The 18,189-nt window shown below is 40.1% G+C and overlaps 1 protein-coding gene and 1 long non-coding RNA gene across 2 annotated transcripts; one reads left to right on the top strand and one right to left on the bottom strand.

The window, feature by feature from the left end:
* Positions 1-497: 497 nt before the first annotated feature.
* On the bottom strand, positions 498-12,315 carry GTSE1 (G2 and S-phase expressed 1). The gene is made up of 12 exons (XM_040063453.2): positions 12,214-12,315; positions 11,528-11,611; positions 10,778-10,841; positions 10,107-10,701; positions 8,835-9,005; positions 7,329-7,479; positions 5,778-6,155; positions 5,520-5,592; positions 4,858-5,106; positions 3,551-3,749; positions 1,869-2,009; positions 498-937 (listed from the first exon to the last, which is right to left on the bottom strand). Exons 2-12 carry the CDS (start codon positions 11,604-11,606, stop codon positions 854-856), a joined length of 2,184 nt encoding a protein of 727 aa, XP_039919387.1. The 5' UTR covers positions 11,607-11,611; positions 12,214-12,315; the 3' UTR covers positions 498-853.
* Positions 12,316-14,899: 2,584 nt separating this feature from the next.
* On the top strand, positions 14,900-17,235 carry LOC120751996 (uncharacterized). Its single transcript, XR_005700568.2, has 2 exons — positions 14,900-15,234; positions 16,450-17,235. It is a non-coding gene; the product is annotated as an uncharacterized LOC120751996 (long non-coding RNA).
* Positions 17,236-18,189: the final 954 nt, after the last annotated feature.

The following is an 18,189-nucleotide window of genomic DNA, read 5'->3' as shown; positions in this document are numbered from 1 at the left end:
CTTCCGCCCGGCCGCGCTCCCCGCAGCGCGGCGCGGGAACGCGCCTGCGCGCCGCGCCGGGCAGAGGCGGCACCGCGCGGGCCCGCGGAGAGCGGCGGGCAAGGAGCACGGGAGCCCGCCCCGAACACGCACTCGTCATCGGCCCGACACCTCCCACTGCCCCGGGGCAGCACCGTGACTTGGTAAAGGGAAACGCAGAAGAAAACATCTACCTTCGATTACTTCATGTCAGTTATCCCTGAATAAGGCAAAGTTTATCCCAGCTGGGGGCAGCTACGACTAAACCATCTGGCAGTAACAAGCTGCTATCTTCTCCTTTGCATCACAGAAATTCAGGTGGTGCTGCTGAGTTATTCTACTGGTATTCAATACTAAACTGTTTCTTTCCAAATTTGCTACGCCACCCTGAAGTTCACTAGTTTTTACCTAACACGGTTCTTAGTGAAACACGAGAAAAGTCTATGCAAAGCATGCGATAAGAAGTAGCTATTTTGTATAGGTTTAGCAAAAAAAAAATCATTTATTTTAAATTAAAACTTTGTTGTACATAGAGGAAAGGAATCAAATGACAATCGGTAGGAAGTAAGAAGACAGGTTTCCAATTCAGAAATTGTAATTCCAATTCGATTTTTTTAGCCTTTGTGCAACATAGTTTAAACACATCCATTGCAGCACATCCATGAACAAAACCATTATCAGACTCTGACTCTATCAAGACTGTTAAAATTCGATTTTGTTAATGCAGTTCATCAGACACTCCACAGCCATCTTCAAAAAATTATTCAAGTGAGGAATAACACCAAAAACACTTCAAAGATCACAGTTGCTAAGAATTCTTCATTTCAATTCAAATTCAGAACTTGAGTAGAGGGGAATCCAGGTTTTCTTTGTTTACATCAGGGCTCAGAGTGATAAGAGGAGAACTCAAATCAATTAGCTGAAAGAAAAACAGTAAAATTTAGCTAGTGTAGTCAACTGTTGTGCCTAGCTACTAGCAGCTATAATCTATGTCATTCTGAAGTACTTAGGGTTCCTATTAGTATCTAGAACACAAATACGAGCACCACACTCAAGCTTTTGTACTCAGGTTTTTAAAAACATGTTCATTCTTAGACAAGCACAAGTTTCTCACAAGGTGGGTTTTGCCCATCCTTACCTTAAAAACCTGAAAGCCTTCTGTAAGTTTAACTACTATGCATATTCTAGTGACAGTGCCATCCAGAAAGGACACAGCACTTCTGAACTCCTCTGAACATGCCCCCCAAAGTCAGAGTCCTGCAACACTCCTCTTTTGACAAAATTTGAAGAGCCTGATAACTCAGTTCAGCCCAACTACATCTTTTGTCAAAGGCTGCATCCTCATAGTTACCAGTGTTCACCTGACAATGATCTTAAAGGCCATTAATGTATAAAAAATAACTTGCCCACAAATTATTGTAAAATTTAGAGCAGATTCCAACAGCACACATCTTCCAGTTAAGGACAGGAGCTAAACAGGAGAAGCATCCTTCCTTTTTTGATTAAAATGTGCAAGAAAGGTCAAACAAGAATAAGCATGTCAACTCTACAGAAGGCAGCATTCACTTCCTGTTTCAGAACAGTTTTATTCTATAACAACTGCTTTAAGTACTAAGTTCTTTCTCCATCCTCCTCCTATTCACAGATTGCTCACTGAGCTCTAGCTCAGAACACATTGTTTGTTTTTAAACATGACATTCTCTTAAGAGCACCTAATTATGTGTATCATATTAAGCTAATATTAAATAATTCCTACAGTCTTGTGGGACTGCTCTGCAGACAAGGGTATGCAGCCAGCTGACATTTCTCTGCTAAGATAACTTTCACCAGATGACTTGAATAAAACTTACCTTTATCTGCCCAGATAACACAGGCTTTGGAGAAGCAATCTTACTCACTTCAGGAGTATTGGAAAGGTCAATCAAAGGTCTACTTTCACATTCAGAAGTGTGTGGGAAAGATTTGTCTGCTCCAATATCTAGCAGTAAAGCCTTTAAAAAAAAAAAAAAAATCAGGTCTTCTCTCCTGATTACAAAGTTTCTTTCATATACATTGAGGCAATCAATTTGGCTTATACAGCTGTAATAATCACAGATCAGACCTAACTTACAGCTTGGTATTTTTCAGGCAGGATTCATTGCACACAGTGTAAAAACCTCAGCTCCTGCTCTGCCAGTGCCTGGCATTGCAGGGAAAATACAGTAAGACAAAGCAAAAGAGATCCCTTGGGGCATAAAACAGTTTTTCCACTTAAAAGTAGAGTTGAATTTAAAACAGAAGATTAATACTTAAATTATTTAATTATAATTATTGTGCAGTGTTATTTAGCCATATAAACCATTCTCTACAGCTTCATACTCTAGTTATCCTTTTGTCCAGTTTAACAATCCCATTCATGTACTAAGCAATTCTAAAACACACTTTATGCCACCAAGTCTAAAACACACTTTATGCCACCAAGTAAGCTAACAAGGAACATACTTATGCAATTACATCAATCAATCCAAAGGCCTCAGTATTTGTAAATCAATAGCCACTTGGTCAGGTTCATATTTCAGAACTGCAACTTCAGTCCTTTCTTCCTAATGCCTGTGGCTTCAACATGAAGCCACTACTTTTCTGAGAGAGGGGAAGTGTTCACTAAACTATTAACTTGACACTTAAGTTTACTGCTATGTGGACTTCGGGGTTTAATCCTCCCTCATTATATGCAGATTTATGCTCCTTTTAGGTGACTGAATTTAGCTACAGCAGGGTTTTGGGTTTAGAGGGTTTTTTAAATCCCTGGAGCTTTATGGGTGCAACACAAACTGCCCTGCAACACTACTTTTCTAATTGAAGCTACAAGGATTTCACAGCACTCTTCCAAAAGTGGAAATTTAATATACAATCTGCAAGTATTTGACAGTGCCTGTGAGATGGGAACACACTTAATAGAAATACTGAACATATGATGCTTAGTGCTAAATATAGGCACTAGAGGGTGCACGTGGTGCCAATTGGGCAGCACAATATAAAAAGAGACATTGAGCTATTTGAGAGCATCCAGAGGAAGGAAACAAGGATAGTGATGGGTCTGGAGGGGAAGCGTTACGAGGGGCAGCTGAGAGCACTTGGTCTGTTCAACTTGGAGATGAGGGGAGACCTTACTGTGGTCTTGAACATCCTCACGAGGGGAAGCAAAGGGGCAGGTGCCAATCTCTTCATTCTCATGATCAGTGACAAGACTCAAGGAAACAGCATGCCAACAGTGGTTGGGCACTGGAATAGGCTCCCTAGGCAAGTGGTCACAGTAACCAGCCTGACAATTCAAAAAGTGTTTGCTGTGATTCCTGGAATGCCCTGTGCAGGGCAGGAAGCTGGACTTCATTCTGATGGGTCCCTTCCAACTCAGAATATTCTATTATTTCATTATCCTAACACATTTTAACTTCATGTATACTGAAGTGATTTCCTTACTTATCCCTTATCTTGAAGTAATTCAAGCAGTTTACTTAGTAGTTTTGTAGGAAAATGTATTGTCATTTCTTACCTCAGGTTGTTTCTCTTCAGCCAGCTCATTTTGTACTTCAGCCAGCTCATTTTGTACTTTCACCTCTTTTAGTGCATTTTCTACTCCTTCTGTAGCAGTTTTCTCTGGTGAGAAGCTAAGTACAAGAGGTAGCACAGGTGGAGGAGATGTATCATCTTCTGAAGATGTCTGTGTCTTACTCTCTTGTTTCTGTTTAGAACTAGGGAAAAGAGCAGTGGTAATTGATTTCTTTAATCAGCATTAACTACTAAAGACTGACAAGCCGATTTCTAACCTCATTTCCTCCTTTTTTACCCCAAGCTTTAATGACCAAAACACTTCCCATATTTTTCTCAAATATATGCTAGTTACCCACAAAATACAAAACATTTCATTCTACAGAAAAAGTGTAGCCTACCCATGCAAAAAAAATATGGGATTATGAAGAATTTAATCTTGCTTGACATTTCCATCCAGCCTAAACTTCACACAAGGTTTCTTGGATGTTATTTTTTTTTTAGTTTGGAACAGCTAGCAAAAATTGATTTTGTGTATGTATCACTGAGCAACCCACTTCAGTCCCTGCTGAAAGGAGGTACTGACACTGGCTGGAGGACAAGAGGCTGTAATCTGATTAGCATAAAGTCATTGTAGACAAAATAATTGTTTCCTTGAGAGAAAAGACTACTTGAGACCTTTGGCCTAAGTAACATGACACGGTTTTCTAGCCATGAATCATTCCTACTTTAACACAGTTCCTCTCCACCAGCCACCAGACAAGCCTGCATACATATACATGAATGAAGATGCTGGGCAGATAATATGAAGTAGGCAACATTACTTTCACAGAAAAAACGGAATTAAAACATATGTAAAGCTGCTCAGAAAATAAAGTTCAAGTCAATAAAATCCTTGGCTTTTTGACTGATGCTTTAAAAGTAATTTTACAGGCCATTGGCAACAATATAAAACAAAAGTTAAAAGAAATATGCATTTTAATCAGCTATTTCCCTTCATCAGAAGGTAATAGCAAAGTAACACCAGAGCATCAGACACAAGTCTTAAATTTTTCCCTTGCTCAAGAAATACAAATAATTTCCTATTAAAGCTGTAATTCTTTAGTGTTAGATATTGACTCACCTCAGTATGGCTTATAGCATTTTACCAGTCACAAGTTATTTTTATTAGGCCTATACAGCTTTTCTATGCTCAAATGCTTTATTCTAACACTTAGCAGAGGGCCTTGAAACCCAAGAGTCATCACTAGAATTCACCCAGAGGCAGTGTGCCTACAATACTCATTTCATATATGAAGACTTCTGTCTTACCATGCTGTAAAAGCCTTTTTGGTAGAAAAGCTGAAGCTTTGCCGAAGAGATGCAGTATGTGGAGAAAACGCCATTCTTGGTACACTTTTAGGAGTCACTGCTGGGAACCCTGAGAGCCGACGCACAGGTGTAGGGAGGCCAGACCGCTTCACACTGGCAGGAGTCATGGTGGTGGACTTCTCAGGAAAACAAAAACTCTGGAAGATCTTATCTTCTGAGGCTTTCAGAGGAGTGCTGACTGCCACGGCACTAGAAGAGGAACATGCCTTAGCCAAAACCTTCTAGAAACTGAGTAACACTGTTCTACCAAACAATAAAGAATCCATTTCCCTTTGGTCAGTAAGGGAACAGTAGTCACCTTAAAGTTGATAATCAAAGCATAATAAAGGCTTTACTTGATAAGAATTTTATTATGAATTATTTTAGTCTATTTAGCACTGCAAAAGAAAATTCTTCTGAATAGGATGGGAGGAGTTATTTGGTTTAGTTTTGGGTTTTGACTTGTTTTAAATCGGTTCCAAGAGGCATCAACACATCTAACTTGGCTGGTCTCAAGGGACTAGACAATGAAGTTAGAACTTTTAAAAGACTGTTGCAACACCCAACCACGTTGCATGCTAAGAAGGATGCCTCAGTGCATTCAATTTTCAGTGAAGCCATACCTTCCAGGTGTGCCACAAAATGTTAATCCAAGAGACGGTGTTGCTTTTGGTGCCAATTTGTTTGATGCTGCATCTAAAGAGAAAAGTTTTGTTAATTGCTATCAGATTCTTTTCTTTTTTTAGAGTAGTTATCTTTCAGTTAAATACTAACTCCTTCCTAATGGTGGGCAGAAATGTAATGAAACAAATAAATCTTCATGGTAATATCTGCTTTTAATAATCAAAATAGAAGACAGATAGTACAAAGTATGTGCTTACCTTGAGTCTTCACAGGAGCCTTAGTTTGACTTGTGGACACAGACAAATTTCTAGCTTTGGGCTTTGGACACAGGCTTGCTTTTGTTGAACTCCCATCTTTATTCTGCTGACATAGCTGCTGCAGACTGGGAACAGAAGTTGGTCTCTGAATTCCACTGCCTGCAGGTTCAGATGATGCTGCAGAAGCTGAAGATCTAGCCAGGCTTACAGCACTAGATATTTTAGGAGTACTAGCTGATCTCACTTGCTTCCTGGATTTCTCAGTATTGGCAGCCTGCAGAGATGACACTGTGGTGGGTCTGATAAGGGCCAGCCTGCTTGTACCAGATGAAAGCTTAGAGCCACTCACACTAGCTTTTGATGACATGCTTGATTTTCCTGAAATAGAAAGTTGTACTTCTGGAGTTTTTGACTAAGCAGAATAATTATACTAACACAGGAAAGAAAAAATAGCAATTTGCAGCATTTAAATTTAGGCTCAAACAATTCAAGTTTAATGAGAATATATATGACTACTGAAAATTTATTCCTCAAATTTTGTGGCAATTTTATTTTACAGTCTACTCACCAAATTCCTGAATTACTGCAATCAAGTGAAAGAATATTCTTCAAGGAATGCCAAAACAGCTTGCAGATACAAATTACTTTCAGCATTTACTCCCAGCAGAGCTGGCTCTATTCCCTTAAGCAGCTTTTCAAGGAACTAATAGTTTGAGTTACACTGATTAACACCACAGGCTAAACTACCACACAAGCATTTTTCCCAGATTTCTGTAAAGTTCTTACTTTTACTCTGTAGGTTACTTTTATCAGCAGGCTGAATCTTGATTAGTTCTATTGCATAAAATAGTTCTCACTAAGCTTTTAAAAATATGTTATTGATCTCCCAGAAACAAGGTGCAAAATAAAAATTTGCTCAAACTTGGTATTTTGATAGATGCACCAGAACTCTAGTCCTTACATGTCAGTACTTTTAGGAAACTATTTTTCTGATCCTTTGAGGCTTACTGAAATGGTCAAATTGATGGTCTCAGTACAGTACAAGCCTCTTAGCTGTGTCATCTCTCTATAGGTGTTTTTCTCATCTGCTTGAACAAAGCTCATCATTTATTTAGGCTTACAGAAATGTGGAATAATGCCTTCCACCTTCCTTCCAAATTTCAGTTGTTTTGGTGTTTTGTTTTTTCTTTTAATTCCAGGCAGACGTTAGAGCATTCAGAAGCTCACATTCTTGGTTATAATAGAGGAGATCATGCATAAGGGGAACAGAATTCCTGGAGCATTTCTTCCTTTCTAGCTGTGTCAGATGCTCACATGTAGGCATCGGGTTTGTATCAATCTAGTCAATCTACAAATTATGGTTGTCTAACATTTTTCTTTAGTCCACAGGGATTTACTGGGCTAGCCTAGAAAATTTTATTCTCCATACAAAACATTTCTTAGGGCTTGAATGTACTGAACACCATTAAAACACTTCCAAATCCAAAGTCCAGAAAATGCTTTAGCTATTTCAAAAGTGATTTGTGGCACAAATCTAGTAGAAGTGATTACCTTTCTTGCCTATAGGAGAAATGGGTAAACTTGAATTAAGACTTGAGTTCATGCCAGAAACTGATGAGGAAGATGATGATGAAGTAGTCTTTCTTGTGAGACCACTGGCAACACCAGGACATTTCAGATATGACATCTTCCTTAAGCCAGGCTGAATCAAAAGAAAAGAAAATGCCTATTTAACACATTATTTTGCCATTATTTGTCTTGGTATTGTAACTTTGAGAACTTGTGAATTACAGAGGAGCTCCTTAACTCAGATTACATTTTAAAAAGTGAATTTTCTTAGAGACAGATCACTGTATCAGGATTATTATACAGAACTGGAACATCAGATCTAGGAGGCAGTTATTTTTATTCCTGCCACAAACTTGAGTATGGACTTAAAGGAATTAAAGAATAAAAAGCCCAGGCACCAGTATATGTTGGGCACCAACCAGCAGGAAAGCAGCTTTGCAGGCCAAGCTCTTGGGAGCGCTGGTGGACAAGTTGAACATGAGTCTGCAATGCACCCCTGCAGCAAAGGATGCTGACAGTATCCTAGGCTGCACAAGGAGGGACATTGGCAGCAAGTGAAGGGAGGTGATCCTGCTCTCTGCTCAGCACTGAGAGCCCACACCTGAAGATCTCCATACAGTTCCAGGCTCCCCAGTATGAGAGTGATTTGGAGCAACTGGAAAGAGTCCAACCAAGGACCCCTAGAATGATTAAGGGACTCGAGCATCTCCCACATAAGGAGCTTTCAACTGGGACTTCTCAGTCTGGAGAAGATAAGGCTCAAGATGAAGCTTCTCAATACATAGGAATAGCTGAAAAGACAGTAACCAGTGGTGCCCAGTGACATAACTTAAGGCAATGGGCAGAGTAAAACAGTAGTTTCTACTTCTGAACGTCACGAAACACTTTTCTTTCTTCAGTGGTCACCAATCACTGGCACCAGCTGCCCTATGAGGTTGCCAAGCCTTCACCCTTGGAGAGATTCAAAAGCTGTCCGGTCATGTGCCTGGGCAAATGACTCCATGTGGTCCTGCTTGAGCAGGGCATTGGACCAGAAGACCTCAAAAGGTCCCTTCCAACCTCAACAACTCCGTGGTTCAGTGAAGTGGCACCCAGCATTAAAATAAGCATTTAAACCTTCAAAGCAACTGACACAGCTGTAGGTATATTACCTTCTTGCAAGTTATGGCAATATTTTCATATGGTATAGTTAACTACACATCAAAAACTTTCTTACAGGAAACTGCTCATCATTTACCTGCAGCTAGTGCTGTAAAAACAAAGGCTTGTTTGTTAATCCAACCAATTTGTAGTTGCTCTTAAGTACATTCACGTGTTACAGACTCAGAGCACACATTTACGAATGGCAAATATAAAACATTGATTAATTTTCCTTAAAATCATTTTACACAACAGCTTTAAATTAAATTAGAAAGTGAACTATATGCCATTTATTTTCATCACAAATACTACAGAAGTTCTTTTCATATTAAGGAGGCTTGCCATTACCTTACTTGGTGCAGGAAGGACTTTTGTGTCTTGCACTGAGGAACTGCTACTGAGCGAGGACTCAGCGACATCTAAAGCAATACTGGATTTATCAGAAATTACATCTTCAGATGATCCCATGCTGTTCAAGTCTCTTTTTGTAGAAATGCTAGTATTTTTTCCTTGTTTGAGCTGCAAATTTCAATACAACATTTTAAAAGCTCCTAGTGCTTCTAGAAATCACTGTAAAGCTTTTAACATTGATTCTTTTAAGAAACAGAGACAACAGTCAATGAAGAAACCTCCAAATCCAGTGAAGTCTTCAGACAGATACAATCTGGAATAAGTCTAGTGAGTGTACTTGCCAAGTTCTAGGACATGCTTGAACTCAGATACTGGACAGCAACCTAAGGGCAGTTCTGCAACAATTTATCATTACAAATCGTATAATCATATTCATCATACATTCATCTCCATACTGTAACAGCTGTACCTTACAACTATATTGGACTTTCCATTTTTTATTCTTCTACTTTACTCTGGCTTCCAAAAGGTAAGACATTACAATAGCAGACTGCATCATGCAAACTGTTCAGACAGCATGGTGTAATTTGCCCACTTAAAGCATTTAAGATAATGTCTTTTCTTATAGCACACAAAATCAAGAAGAAATTTATGCTACAAAGGAAAATCAGAGTCGTGTAATTTCTATATGTACTTAAGAAGCCCCTCGCACATCTTCAGTAAAATCTGTAATATATACTATAGCCTAAGCTATAAAGTGTAGAGCAATAAAATCCAAAAGATATTCTATCTAAAGACTAGGATTTGTGCTCACAAGGTGACTCACACAACTATTTCCTTGTTATCCCAGAATACACTTCCATTGACAAGGATTAACAGTAAATAAAACCACTTTTACACATTAAGTGCAAAATTAAGTGTAAAATTACACATGAAGTGTAACAGCGTAGTAATTTTACCAGCAACACAGCAGTATCAGAATCCAGTTAGAAAAGAAGCCAAGAATTATAGTATTCACAAAACAAGAACACAACTCAAAAGAAATTTACCTGCAAATGCTCTATTGTCATAATTGACAAAGTAATTGGTTACTATACCATAGTACCTGCCCTCTCTTTTTTCTTATGTTTTCTGACCAAGGATCTTAAGAGGTAGAGCAGTGTCAGAAGATTAAAGTTCACTTTTAAAAATAAAAGATCATAGACAGGTTAAATATTCCTAAAACACAGACTTGACTTGAAGAAAACGTTACCCAGAACCTGACTTTACCTTGTCAATTGTCAACAAATTGCTTTTTCCAAAAGTAGATGACAGTTTTGCCACTCGTGGTTTGCCAATCGCCTTTGTATTCGTTTCCTTAGTTTTCTGTTCCTCTGTCAGGGGCAAACCGGCATGCTTTGTAGGGGACACAACAGGGCTTCTGTTAGGAGGAGCAGCAAGAGCATGTACTTCGCCATCTGACACAAGTTTATGCGATGCCTTCTGAAAACAAGGCGGCAGCTGACATGCTGGGCTATCCTGCACACAGTATGTCTCCCGTTTAACAGCCCTTGGAGTTATTTCTATATTTTTGTTTCTCAGTATCTTCAGCTTTGACTCTGAGTCCTCCACGAATGTTTCTACAACCTTGTTTTCCTGTTCTTCTGATTGACTTGTTTTGGTCTCCTTGTTCTTGCTTCCAGTCTCTATTTTCAGTGCCAACAAATGAGCTTCTTTGAAAATTTCCACAGATTTCTCTCCTTGAAGTGGGCTCCACGTGAGTTTATCATCAGAAGCAGACACACACTTTTTTGCTTCAATACTGGCAGCAATACATCTTTCTTTGTGTCCCATGGGTCCAACAAAAACTTCATCTTCATTTCCACTACAAAGAAAAATAATTTAGGCCAGCACCTTACATGTGCCAATTTTGAAGGGTCCACAGTACTTAAGTAACTTACCTTGTTGAAGACAGTGAAAGGTCAAAATCAAACTTTTCATCAGTTAGAAGAGGAAAGTCTGAAACTATAAAAAGGGTTTTGTCACAGCACGGATTTACAATGAAAATTATTGCATTATGCTTTAACAATTTGGTGAGTGATGTCAGCTGGCAAAAAAGCTTTAGCTACCAAGTTTAAAATATTAAACTTAGGAAAACATATTTTAGGTCCAAGAAATTTAAGGTACAGTTGCAAATATGATCAAAATTGTGATATGCCCAAATATCATGAAACAGCCTAATGGTAATTGCTAAGCAGCTGTAACAGCAACATGGAATGCACCTTAACAACAGCCTCCAATCAAAATAAGTGAGAACATATAATCTAGAGCTATGTGACAATGCATTTATCCCATTCATCAGTTCTCTTCCTGTTCAGGCTACCACAGAACAGTAGCAGGAGCCAGTGAGAAAGATTACTTTTCTTATTAGTTCATGTACACACTAAATAAGTCAGCAGCTGATGGATAAAGAAGGAGCTCAGATTAGATATATAGAAGAGCAGTTGATGACATCAGTCACTATTACACAAGCTTTAGCACCATCCACAAGGTCCTCAGGAGGCTTCCGAGACTGGCAACAGCAGCCCATCCAAGGAAAGTGAGTAAACAGAACATGATGAAAGGCAGAGAGTGTCTACTGATCTGAGCTCTCCTGACCTGTAACAGGGGATATACTACCTAGAGAATAATTTAACATGTTCTCCACCTACCATTGCTCATGCAAATATCCAGTTTTTCTTCACTCAAGTGAACCAGGCTATGTGCTGACATTTCTTTTTTTTCCTCCATAGTACCTGGAAGATATAGAAGTAGACGTGCAAGAGGTTTAAAAATTCCCCAAAACCCAACAACATAGTCACAGACTTTAATGATACTGCCGAATTAGTGAGGAGGTAAACATTCTCTTTGAAGACTCTCATATTTAGGGACTACCACACAGAATCACAGAGTAGTCAGGGTTGGAAGGGACCTCTGGAGATCATCTGGACCAATCCCGTATCAAGGCAGGGTCACCTGGAGCAGGTTACGCAGGAACGCCTCCAGGTAGATTAGGAATATCTCCAGAGAGGGAGACTTCATGACCTCCCTGGGCAGGCTATTCCGATGTTCTGTCACCCTCGATGTAAAGTTCCTATCCACGCTGAAATAAAACTTCTTATGGTTTAGTTTAATTTAATATTACTACTCGTCCTGTCGCTGGGCACCACCGAAAAGGTGGTTTATGGGATGCCACACAGTTCACCATCCCGCCGACAGCCCAACGCCCCACCTCAGGCGAGCTCGTACAGTTCCCACCCCCCTTCCCTGACCGCAACGGGAAACGAGAATAAGCCTCCGTGCACCAGGCTGGGGCTCTGGGGAAGGGCCCGGGCCGCCGGGGCCGCCCCGCACTCACCGCTCGCCCCTCACGGCCACCGCGGACGAGCCGCGCCGCGCACCCGCCCGGACTTGGAAAGCGCGCCCCGCTCACGTGACGCGCCCCGCGCACCCTCATTGGCAGGTTCGAAGGATACACGGGCGCTTCCGGTGCATTCTGGGTCTTGTAGTTAGCAGAGGCTTCCAACAGCTGCTGTGCTGCTCTGCGCAGGCCGCACCGCCTCCCTGCGCCTCGTTCTCACCCCTGCGCGGGCTCTGGCCGTGGTGCGTCACCCCGCGGGTCGTCCTTGCTTGGCCGGCCCACGCAGCCGCGGTGGTGGCAGCAGTGCAAGGGAAAGCCTCAGCAGGGTGTGGGCGTTGCAGAGGGTCTCACCATGAGGCCGTCCCGGCGTGTGCCGTGACTCCAGGCACAGCCGCCGTGACGGCTGCCGTGGCTTCCTTTGGTTTCCTTGACACCCTTGCAGGATATGGTTGTCCTAGTAGCTTAACTTTAGAAATGAAGCTAGATGGAGGGTTATCTTGGACATGAGAAGAATTTAATCACAGCATGATTAGACATTGGCATGGGCTGCCCGGGAAGGTGGTGGAGGCATCCTGGAGGTGTTCAAGGAAAGACTGGCTGGCTGTGGGTCCTGGTGCCGCGGTCTCCGTGTCAAGGTGGTATTCAGTCAAAGGTTGGACTCAGAGGTCATTTCCAGCCTAATGGATTCTGTGATTTTGTGAAGGGGATATATAGATAATCCTAAAGTGGCATAAGGAATAGAGATTTGTGGATGTCAGTCCCAGCTACAGACTATTATTGTCAGTCCCATTAAAGCAGCCTGTTAGAATAGTTTTTAAAAGTAGGACCGTGTCTGTAAAAACCACTAGGAAAACACCACTCTTCGCATTTCTTCTAACATTTAACGCTGTGCAGCACTTAGGGTTTTCTCATACTGTGTGCATGGCATGAGAAATTGCATGCCCGTGATGTATTCTGTTTTAAGTATTTTGGGATGACTAAATCAATCAGCTGGAATTTACCAGCTGAATAAGAATAGTTAATCATAACCTGCAGATTTTCATGTAGGTAAGATACACTCAAATCCTTTCTCCAGTTGACCATTTGTAATTGTTTACCTTTCATGGGAGCCCCACAAGCAGTATATATGCAACTGCACCTCCTTTCGTCCCAATTGATTTGGTTCGAGTCACTGCATTCCCAAATTTTCTTTCTTTTTTCACTTGCACTTTATCATATCTCCCTTCCAGAGTTCGTTGTAGTTTCTTCTCTGTTTTCAAGGTTTCATTGTTGAAATTTCTGAACCAAAGTGGAAAAATGAAAATGGAATGGGATGAAGTGCAGGAAAATAGACCAAACCTTGCCGAATTGATAGTTTGAAATCGCAAGATTTCATTTCCTCTCACAAAATGAAGAATTTCCTTTCATGAAAGCAAATGGAATCTCAAAGTCAGAGAAAAAAAGTGAAACAAATGGACTGGAGTTGCCAAGCAGACGAGTGGTGCTGAGCAGAAAGGTGTGGATGGAGCAACCCCGGGGCAGTGCCGTGCTCCCCTTGGCAGGCTTTTGTGGTTGCAGTATCCTTAGAACAGTATACAGCTTTTATTGTTGCACCTATCCCTGGATATGTTATTTAAGAAAACCCAATCCAAGAGTTGTAACTTCCTGTATTCTCAGGATCAGGTCTGAAAAAGTTAAAACTGATTCAAGTCAGTAATTCTTTACTGATGTCTGAATTTCTTCTTCCAAGTCATTGTAATATTTGTTTTTTCTATATTTAATATATTACTAATAATGAAGAATGAATCTTTGTCCTCAATAGCTTCACTGGTTCCAGTAACACAGTTTTAGTCACATGGGTCAATAAATTCATTCTTAATTTTCTGGAGCGTAAGTGATTTTTCCAGAACACATTGGAAATTAGTAGTTGTTTTAGTAAAACTAAAGGAACCAGATTTATTTATATAAAAACATAAATGCTGTAACCAGGACATATCTGAAGGAAAGGCTAATGCACCAGAACTACAAGTTCAGATTTGTCTTAATAGCAATTATATATGGCAATAAGCTGAAAGTAACCGTTAAATGAGAAATACAGTTATTTTAAAGTTAAAGATGATGCAATTAAGTGTTTTGGGAAAGAAGGGTTTTGGTCTGTCTTTATAAATTGCAAATTTATATGTGTTTGTTTACAAGCCCTACAAATCATTACAGGGCAACCCACCATTAACCCAGCTGATCATGCAACACCCAGCTTGGGAGAAATTCTGCATTGGCACAGCCCTTAGTAATTAATGGTTCCAGGTGGTCAGGGAATAATAGGATGTATGTGACTCTGTTGCTAACCCTAGATGTCAAAATGTGGGGGTTTGTGGTGATATATTGCTTATTCACTACTTATTGAATGTGATCATATTATAAAAGTCAAAGTTTTTTTTTAAAGGCATCTGCTTTTTCTTAAAATTATTTGAGTATTAGAGCACATGTAAGTGATGGTGGCTTGCAATTTCACTCCAGGCAATTTCAACCAAATTGCAGTTGTAGAAAGGAGCTAACTTTTACCCCAAAATAGCCTGTGATCTCATAGAAAGTAATTCTAAGTTACAGCTCATCCTGCATTTTTCATCACCACCACCCTCCATCTGTGCATTACTTGTCTTGTTATGAATTTGGCAACACTTCAGCAGCAAGCTACTGTTTATAACAAGAGATCCCAGCAGCTTAAAGAAGCCAGTCATTTGGATTACTCATAACCTGCCTTGTGAACTGCTTAAGGGAATTTCTTGAAGAACTGTGTCAAAATCAGCTTTAGAAACCATTAATTTGAGAGCTTTCATTGACACATAAGAAGCATTCCAAGATTATTGTTGATCAAGTTGGTGGGCTTGGAAGGAATTTTCTTTTTGTTGGTACTGAGAGAAAATTTTCTCATTTTGTGCAAGGAAGCAAGAGGATAAAAAAGGCTTTTTTCCTCTCTGCAAGAAGAAATCTGACGCAGTGGGAACGCAATCACCCAGACACCATGAATGCTTGCAGAAGGTAAGCTCCATATACTGCATTTCCCTCAGGTAGGAATAGAAAAGCAAACTAGTGGCAGAATATTCCTCTCGTGGTCTTCGCATGATGCTCCCAAATGATCCTGAACCGTGTTACTTGATTTGTAACTACAAATGACAGATTGTCCTGATACAAATGTTGAATGTCTAATTCTGCAATTACCTTCTGTAAAAGCTGAACAGTAGAACTTCTGATTTATTGATGAATTCCCTTTTGGTTGCATTTCCTAGTCTTTCAGTTTTAACAAATCAGTTTTGACAGCTCTTTTCCCAGTGTGCCTAAGTATGTAATATTTGGTTTAAAGTTCTTTTTTAGTCATAAGCTCTATCTGTGCTAACATTTGTGGTAATCTCTACTCTTCTGTCATATTAACAGCAGGAACACGTATGAACCAGACCTGCAATATATCTAATCCATCTCAGACCCCTTACTAATGAACGTGAAAATCACAAGCTACTTAATCTCCTTTTGGCATTCCAGTTCAGATGTAATTGTGCACATTTCTTTTCTCATTTCATTTCTTTTCTCTTAAAAAAAAAAAAAAAATAGCACTGGGGGGCTTGGCAGGCAATTTTCAGTGAAGGTAATAACTGGAGGTCTGTTGCCATAGGTGAATACTTCTAGTTTCAAACCCTTAGGGAAAGGTGACAAAGCAATGTCAAACGTTACTGCAGAGAATCCTGCAGATATGCTCTGCGTAGTTACTCCTGACTGTTATCTTCGCTTAATGAATACCTTGACAAAAGTAGCCTCTGAAAAGCACAGATAAAAAACCATGCCAGAACAGAATGGGAAGATCACATGCTGTGCTTATTCCCATGGATTACAGATTTGGATTACAGATTTGGTAATTTTTTATTTGAACCCTTCCATTTTCATGATCCTGCAAAATGAAAAGGTATGTTTTTTCTCATACAATTATCTGTATCATTAGTGAGGAGTAAGAGCACTGTGTTTTCTCTGACAAGCCCATACCCAGTCTCTGTGCCTGTCAGTGGGAGAGAAATACCAAATGGCTGGTAAATGTTTTGCATTTCCAGTTATAGAAAATATTTTATTAGCCCAGACAGTTTGAAGAGCTTTTTCCCAAATCTAGCTAATGATTCAGTGCACACTCCGGATTTCATTACAAACATTATTGAACTGTTAATAAAGAATAATAATTTTTAACCTTAATATTGCTTTTTGTTATGCCAGGATACATTCTCTCCGTGCTCACAGACAGAAAACTAACGGAAACAAAAGTGAGAACTGGCACAGTACCTCTGGGTTCAAGCACCAGCATGGAGATGATCTTGTTACAGTGCACACCCTTTACACAGTGATCATCATGATCCTTCTACTGGCACTCTGGGGAGCCTGGTCAAGAAAGGATTCATCCTTACTGCAGTAATATAGCAACTTTCTTTGTCAAATATTTAAAGAAGTATTTGTGTCAATTATCCATACTCAAGAGCTACAAAAAAATGGTCTCAGCATATTTCAGTTTACTTGAAACCGCTTAAATGGCTGCTACTTGTGGAGGTGAATCTATGAAGCAATTTAACAAGCCATGTACAGAACATGATTTTGTGAATAAGAGAGGCCTGTTTGACCTGTACATATTTTTATTACCCTCAGCATGTGTATGAAACTTTAAGCACAATATTCTAGAAAGAAGAGTTCAACTTCTGTTTTATTGGTCAATGTTTTGTATGTCCACCCCAGCTTTCCATTTGTGAACCTGTCGAGTCTCTACCTCTGCTAAGTCTGTCCCAAGCCGTGGTAAAACATACACTATAAGAAGGGAAACAATCTGCCGTGTCACAACAACACAGGAAAAAAATAATCAACAAACCCAGCTATCCTGCTGGCAAAGGAAGAAGACTGAAAAAATCGAATTCTCATCTCTGCTGCTGAAGAGAGTTTATATGGGACCCTGCATCCATTATTTTTAACCTATGGTAATGACTTTGTAAATTCAGGAATAAAACTATGAAATAAGCTGCTTTTGTGAATCTTTTGTCACAGAACCAGCTGCCTCAGTCTTCATCTTGTCTATGTTTATCTGTAACCACCACTTGCTTTTCCATAATTCATTAATATCTCATGGCAGCACCAGCTTCTACGTACATCAGCCCATCACTGATGGGGGGCATTCCATACTGCCACATTTTCAGGGAAGTAATGCCACTCAGACTAACTGCAAGCCTTCTGGACATAGAGCCAGTTGTCAGTTTCTGTTCAACTCTTTGTTAGTTATCTACTCCTGAGGAGCATACATTAGTGTGCTGGCAGCTCTGAGACTATTGTTGGAGACAACAGTCCAAGCCTTGGGAGCCTAAACTCAGCTTAAACACCAAATTTTATCATTGCCTAAACTAATACATAGCATTCCATCAAAAAGAAACAAAAAGAAACAACACCCTGCAAGGTACTTAGACGTCTCAGATAAACTGAGATATACATTTTACACACTCAGATACATTTGTAATTAGGTAGTACCTGTAGACAACGCAATTCTTAGAAGTATTATGTACCCCATTTTGGTATCCATCCATAATCAGGAGGGGTATATAAACTGAAATGTGTCTGAGAAGAGCTCCAGAGTGTTTGTGTAGCACCAGAGACCCCCATGTCAGCTCTCAGCAGGCAGTGAGGTGGCTGGAATTGGTGTTTCTTCACTGACGCTGAACTCCAGTGTTACCCCACCTGGGCAGACACCATCTCAGCATGCTTTAACATGGGAGCAGCTTTGAGGATGCTCCCTAAAGAGCAGCACACAAAGGAATACTTGAGAAAACAGATGATTAGCACATTAAATACATTGTCATAGAACATAGGAACCCAGTCATTAAACATGTAGCATGAACATTACAAGTGAACACAGAAAGATGGGCTCTCCCTTGTCAATATACATTTGAAGTACATGAGATGGGAAAGGGACCTACATATTCT

This window comes from Hirundo rustica, chromosome 4 (assembly GCF_015227805.2).
Source record: "Hirundo rustica isolate bHirRus1 chromosome 4, bHirRus1.pri.v3, whole genome shotgun sequence".
In the NCBI taxonomy this organism is placed as follows: domain Eukaryota; kingdom Metazoa; phylum Chordata; class Aves; order Passeriformes; family Hirundinidae; genus Hirundo; species Hirundo rustica.
Note: the sequence above shows the minus strand (reverse complement) of the source record. Positions and strands in the feature narration are given on the sequence as shown.